Source organism: Monodelphis domestica, chromosome 7 (genome assembly GCF_027887165.1).
Source record: "Monodelphis domestica isolate mMonDom1 chromosome 7, mMonDom1.pri, whole genome shotgun sequence".
Taxonomy (NCBI): Eukaryota; Metazoa; Chordata; class Mammalia; order Didelphimorphia; family Didelphidae; genus Monodelphis; species Monodelphis domestica.
The window spans coordinates 85961364-85968612 of NC_077233.1; the positions used below are offsets into that span (position 1 = coordinate 85961364).

Consider the following 7249-nt stretch of genomic DNA (forward strand, 5'->3'; position numbering starts at 1 on the left):
AGATCATCGGAGACCCAAATAGAATAGCCATCAGTCCCTTCTTCCTCTGAATGCCCTCCCCTTTCTAACAGCTGACTAGAAAGGGAAAGAATGCAGGACCCCAGATATCAGCATCAGTCTTTTCCCCTGTACCCTCAGTCTGACGTGGTTACAAAGAGTTAACGGAGAACGTACTTTGAAAATTGTACTTCCTTTTTTCCCCCGGCGGGGAGGGGTGGAAGAGGGAGGCCCTAGGTGACCATGGGTGGAGAAAGAAAAAAACCATTGTATCCTACTTTTCTCTCAGGGTTTCTTTCACACACACACACACACACACACACACACACACACACACACACACACTTCAAATACAGACACAATCCTCTTGAGCCTGACTAAGCCAAAGCCATAAATAGAACATCTTGCTCCCGATGGAGTGGGGTTCCCCCCACCCCCAGCTGTTGCTTCTCATCAAGGCATCGGGGTCCTAGCTGGCCAGACCCCCAGTCATCTCTAAGAATAAACTCGGGCCTAAGCAGCCTGTGTGTACTTAACTCATGAGGGGAGCCAGGCCAGGGGAGTGACTTCACAGGGATAGGCTGACTATATAATCCCCTGTGAGCCCAGCTCCAGCTTAGATCACTGCAAACAAGGACGCTTCTGCTGCTTTCGATCCCAGAGAGAACCAGACTGCCTGCCACTGGTTCCCACGCGTACCCAGCTTCCAGCCATGTCCCAGGTAGGCAAGGACCCAGACCTGACCTTAGACATTGCTGCTTTTCAGGAAATATTTACTTTCTTGAGCTGCTGGGGTGGGAGGTAGAGAGGAAATACATTTTAAAGAAGTGAGGTCTGATGGGAGGGGAGGTGTGAACAGCTGGCTAGAAAATGAAGGAATGGGAAAACCCCTGGGAAAACTTGGTGGGTTTTGTATGTGTAGCTGTGCTTTTGTGTATATTAAGGAGGGTGGGGAATTTGGTCCTCCCTCTCAGCCTTGCCTGAATTCCCCCTCCCTTTTTGTATGTACGTCTGTGTACTTAAATAATTTAGATGTGGGATAGTAGGGAATGGATGGTGAATAATTGGGGGTACTTGTGGACAGTCTTGAGTGTATGTGTGTGTCTCTGTGGCTGGGAGACAGCTAAGCATATGATGGGAAGCTGGATCCACTTGTACCTCCCCAAATAGGAAGCAAATGCTTCCTTTCTCCATCTCTCCCCAGCACACACGAAGTCCAGATCATACAGCACACATTTATTAAGTGTTCAGTGCCTAATGATATACACTTAGCCACTGTGTTAAGCTGGGGATTGTAAATAAGAAAAAGAAAGGCACCTTGCCCAACCCAAAGCAAACCAAGGAAGGGGAAAAGCCCAGCCCTGATCTTGTCATGGAAAAAGCATCCGAAGGACCATGTAGGTACTAACTTTGTCATGTAAAGGGAAAAAAAACAATCTCGGGCAGAATGGCCATCCAATCAAGAGCCAGAAGGGACCTTAGAATTTACTTAATCCAGAGATATTAAACTAAGGCATCTGAGTAGGAGCTATTGTCCAGAACCAGAACCTATAGTCTTCTGTCCCAACTTAACTAGGAGCTTAACCACTTATGTCCACTCTCAATCATGGCTCAAGCCCTTTTGAATTTGAGTTAGAGTCTTTTGCATCCTTCACTCGGTGAGTGTACAAGTCCTGGACCCCACTCTACCTAGTCCAGGTTTTGTTTCCTCATCTTTAAATTGAGGTTGGACTAGATGACGTTAAAGGTTCTTTCCAATACTAAATCTATGTTCCCACGATCACCTCTTGCCTGAACTATTGTTCGGCCTTCCTCCCTGGCCTCGCTTCCTTACTGCTGCTCTAGACCACCTTTCACATAGCTGTCAAAATCATCTTCCTAACACATATGCCTTCACTCCTCTATTCAAAACGTTTCTGTGTTCCTCTGCCTACTGCCTCTAAGATAAAATGCAAATTCTTCAGCTTGACATTTGAGTTCTTCCATAGTCTGGCTTCATTCTCCCATTACAATTTTATTTCATACCTCTTTCCGTGCTCCAGATTCTAGCCAAAGTGGATGCCTAGCTATTGAGTCTTACCTTGTCTCCACCTACCTCCTGCTTTTGTGCCCATAATGCACTACTTTCTCATTTCTGCCCATTAAAATTCTTTTCTTTCTTCAAGACTTGGGCTCAACCTCCAAGGAGCCTTCCCTAATTCTCTCCCCTTTCCCCTCCCAATTATCTTTTAGTTGTTCAGTTTTTCCAACTCGTGACCCCATTTGGGACTTTCTTGACAAAGATATGGGGAGTGGTTTGCTATTTCCTTCTCTAGCTCATGTTGCAGAAGGGGAAACCAAGGTAAACAGGGTTAAATGACTTGCTCTGGGTTACACAGCTAGTACGTATCTGAGCCCAGGATTGAACTCTGGGAGATGAGTCTTCCTGGCTCCAGGCCTGGCACTCTATCCCATTGCACTACTTAGCTGTCCTTTTTTATCTATATTTATCCCATTATCTGTCCCTTCTTACATTGTATGAGCTCTTTGAATGGCTTTTTCCTCTGCCCCCCATCCCTCTCTTGTCTCTTGGTTATATGCACGTTATAGTCTTCCATTAGACTTAAATTGCTCTGCAGCGAAAAGAACCTGAAGTACTCTTAATCAGGCTTGAATTAGGAAGTCGTCCATCATGCAGGTGCCCGGATAGGCCGACCTAATTTATACCAGCTATTTCTGAGGGTCAGAGAAGACGAGATGGGAGAAGAGCCTGGGGTGGGGGCCGTGCGGGCAGATGGCACATCTCTGTGGGGAGAAAGGGAGCAAGATCTCATTAGCCCAACATTAAGATTGGAACCTGCACCCAAGGCAGGGGTTTAGGAGGTCACCACGCCTTGGTCCCTTTCCCTAGGATCACATCCCTGAACATTTAGGGCCAGAACTGGTCCCTGGAGCCATTCTTGACCTCTAGACGGTCTGTTCCTCCTGGGGAGATGCTGGGGAGGAGAGGGGGCCTTGACCATAGCATCCACATCGCCCAGACTCTCAAGAGTACTCAAGTAGTGCACAAAATGTTCCCAGGCTTCTGTGGCAATCCAGGCAGGCAGGAGGAGCGTTTGGAAACAGGAACTCCGAGCTCTCTCTATCCACCCCATTAGGTTAGACATGTACACTATCCTGCTGGCACATGGAATGAAAGCCAGCCCCTGCACCCTTTCCAGCCACATACCCAAGCAGGGTTGGCCAGGGAATTCTAAACTTCTTGGAACAGGAGGATTCTTGGCCTCCTTTAATCTAAGCGCGTCCTTGAGTCCCGAGTCCCTGTGTCCAAGTACCAAACCAGGTATTTTACGACAGGCATTTATTAGAAGTCACTCCCCAATTAAATGATCAAATGAAATAATAGGCAGTTTTCAAAGGAAGAAATCCAAGTTAGCACTAGTTATATGGGGAAATATCCTAAAAATAATTAGAGAAATCTAGTTATTATTAAGTAAAATCTAATTATTAAACTAAAACAACTGAGCTTCTAATTCCCACCTATCAGACTGCAAACTTGACCAAAATGGAAACTGACAAATGCAGGAGTGGGCTTTGGGAAAACATGCATCAATGCCCTGTTGGTAGTGTGATATCTTCCAACCGTCCTAGAAGTATTTTGTAACTGCGTACACCTTTTGACAATGGTGCCACTACTAGGTCTGTACTCCAAAAGATCAAAGAAGAAAAGGGTCTCTTCAAAAACACAAATTTATAGCAGCCTCCTGTGGTGGCAACTTAGCAGGGCACATCGATTAGAGAACGGCTGAATAAGTAATGCATATAAATGAGGTGGAATATTATTGTGCCTTAAGAAAGAATAAAAAGGACAGTTTTTGAGAAACCTGAGAAGTCTTTTATGAACTAATTCAGAGTGAAGTGATTAGAAACCAGGGGAACAAAGTATACAATAACAACAATACTGTAGAGACAAACCACTTTGAAAGACTCAGGAATTCTGATCAGCATCCATGACCAATCACAATTCCAGAGGACTCATGATGAAACATGCTACATTACCTCGAGGTGAAATAACAGACTCAGTGCTGATTGAAACAAGGTTTTGGCCATGGCCCATTTAGGAATTTTTTTTTTTACTTTTACTAGGAATTTTGTTTTTCTTCCTTTCTCATGGGGGCTGGAAGAAGACAGAGATGGGAAGAAGATAATTCAAACCTGAAAATAAAATTGAACTTCAAGAAAAATCAAATACAAAAATGAGCATTTATTAGATGTGTGTGATATTGTTGACACTCTAAGTGCTGGGATTAGTACTTATGTAACATTTTAAGGTTCTTAAAATACTTTACATTATCTCATTTGATACAACAATCTTGTGAATAGATGCTATTATTATCCCCATTTTACAGATGAAACAGACTGAGGTTAAATGCCTTGTCTAGGATCGCACAACTTGTAAATAAATATCTGTGGCAATTTTAACTCTAGTCTTCCTGACTCCTAAATCTAGTACTTTACCCATGGAACCACTTAGTAAGGCAATAACAACTTCTCACCTGAAGTAGCTCACATTATAATGAGAGAGAGAACTTGTAAATAACTAGGTAGTTATTGTTCTGTCATGTCCAATTCTTTGTGACCCCATTTGAGGTTAAAAAAAAAAAATCAAATCAATACTGTATGTTGGTTCCAAGAGCTAGGCAATGGGAGTTAAATGACTTGCACAGGGTCACACAGCCGGGAAGTGTCTGAAGTCAGATTTGAACTCAGATCTTCCTGACTCTAGGCTTTGCACTCTAGTCACTGTGCCACTTAGCTGCCAGGCTTAAATACAATATATATTGAGTAGAATGATGTGAAAGAAACAGAAGAGTAACCTACATGAGCCCTGCCCTCAGAGAGCTCTCAGTATTTAGAGGAGGCAGAGGAGAAACAGACCTTATACTGCTGCTATAAGCTAGGGAGCTACAAGTCTGGAAGAGGCAGAGAACTTGGTTCTCAGCCTTAGGGTACTCCCAGTCTAGGGAGAGATACAAGGAGTCTATAAAGATCCTACTGCCTGGGGGAAAGGGCTGGCATAGAAATGAAACCCATTTCTCATAAATGAATCTCTGAACTCAAATGGACTGGTTTCAATATTGTAAACGTCTCAATCATAGCACTCTATAGTTTATTTTAGTTTCCAACTAAGACTCGCCTTGGGAGCATTAGAAAGTGGCTTATTTTGCCCAGAGGCAAATAGATATTGAAGGGGTGGAGAGTCCTGGATGCGGAATCAGAGATGGAGACAGAAAAAGAGACAGAAACAGACACCTAAATTCAAATCTGGCTTTTAACACTTATTAGCTGTGTGACCCTAGGCAAGTCACTTTCTTTTGTCACCATTTCTTCAACTATAAAATGGCAGGGGTGGTGGTGGCAATAATAGCACCTACCTCCCAGAGTTATTGTAATTATATTTGTGAGATGCTTGGCACAGTGCCTAGTGCTGGGTGACTTATAAATGGTCATCTTTTTTTTTGTTTGTTTGTTTTTATTTTGCTCAGATTCAAGTATTTTCTTCAGCTACTAGTTTTCAGGTTAACAAAAAATTAAATTTATGACAGGTTTTATTAATCCAAATTTCTGTAGCCTATTGCTTCTAAGGGTGTGTGAGGAGGTCACAATGTCTGGCGTAACATAAGATTTGATTCTCTTTCTTCTTGGCATCCTTAGGCAGCCCCCGTCAAAAAGAAGCGACCTCCCATGAAGGAGGAGGACCTGAAGGGAGCCCGAGATACTCTTTCTAAGAACCAAGAGATCAAATCCAAGACCTACCAGGTCATGCGAGAATGTGGTACGTTTGTGTATGTGAAGAACCCTGGAATGGAGGGAGTCCATCCCTGTTGGGAGAACACAGAGAAGGACCCATAGAAAGTGTGTCCAAGGATGGAGGAAAATGGAGAATCATTCCCTGCCCTTAGAATCTTTTCCTGGGTGGAGAAGCAGCCAGATCCAATCCCTTGAAGGCTTGGGAATCTGTTAGGGGACCCCTTACTAATCTCTTTTCCACTCTCTTCTTCCTAAAGAGGAAGCTGGCTCCACTGCCCCGTCTGTGTTCAGCCGAAGTCGGACAGGAGGAGAGACTGTTTTCGAGAAGCCCAAGTCTGGGCCCGCCAAGAGTGTCTTTGGCTAAGGACTTCCATGCTGTTTCCTGTCCCTGTTCATCCTTCCCTCCCCCACCCCCCACCTCACATATGAACTCCTGCACCAGCCCTAATATGGATAGCAAAGGAGACACTTTTTTTAAAGCACTTTTTTAAAATACACAAAATGTCCACTACTTTCCCCCCTTAAAGTGCAGGGTCCAGGAGCTGGGCTCTGGATCCAGGATCTTAGGCACCTTCTGCTTCCCTTGATTCCCCAGAATGGACCCCACAGACACAAGGATGCATGAAAATCTTTGAAACATCAATAAATCAAAGTAATCAGAGCTGTTTGGGGACCCTGTACTCTTCTGCCCTTGATCCAAACCCAGATTGTAGTCCAAGGGCCAGGACAGGAGGGGAGAAAGCTTCAAATGTGGACAGACACATTTTTGTACAGGGAAATCAGTTGCTGCTCTTTGTCCACAGCCCCAGCCTCTTCCCTTCTTCTCCCTCGAAACCCTCAACATTCTGCTCCACAAATTGTTCTCGAGTCCGCTGCCCCCAGAGCTTAGACCACCATGGGGGAAGCTACACAGCCTGGAAGTGTGGGGAACAATGAAGACACTGGTGGGGCTGGAATAAAGGATTGTGTGTAGGAGAAACAGAAGAACTGAGTCATTCCACTGATTAGTAGAATCAAATGAGAGAATATTTGTAAAACACTTTGCAAACCTTAAAATGCCATATAAATGCCAGTTACTACTGTTATTAGTTAATAAGCTAGGGTCTTCGTCTGTTTCTCTCCCAGCCTCGGTTCTCTTTACCTGTAAAATGAGAAGGTTTGGGCCAGAGCAAAGGTTCTTAACCTTTATCTGTGTGTGACATGGACTTCTTTGGCACTTCTCAGAATAATGTTTTAAAATAATTGAAGGAAATGCAGAATATTAAGTGGTAGTGAAGATAAAGATGTAAACCTTCCCCAGCCGTGTCCATGGATCTCATGATACCAAACCATTGACCTTTGGGCTAAATGGTCCCTTCCAACAATTAAGGTCTCCTAGGTCCCTTCTAGCTCTAAGCAGATGGAGAGACAGACAGACAGAGACAGAGGGGGTGAGGGGAAAGATGGGGACCAGCTGCCAATG

The 7249-nt window shown here is 44.2% G+C and overlaps 1 protein-coding gene across 1 annotated transcript in view; it reads left to right on the forward strand.

The window, feature by feature from the left end:
* Positions 1–6771, forward strand: part of LOC100020088 (store-operated calcium entry regulator STIMATE) — an 83094-nt gene extending 76323 nt beyond the window's left edge. The window contains exons 10-11 of the mRNA XM_016424576.2: positions 5696–5812; positions 6045–6771. Coding sequence (XP_016280062.1) covers positions 5696–5812; positions 6045–6151 — 224 coding nt within the window. The 3' untranslated portion in view covers positions 6152–6771. The remainder of the gene's footprint in view (positions 1–5695; positions 5813–6044) is intronic.
* The last annotated feature ends 478 nt before the right edge of the window (positions 6772–7249 follow it).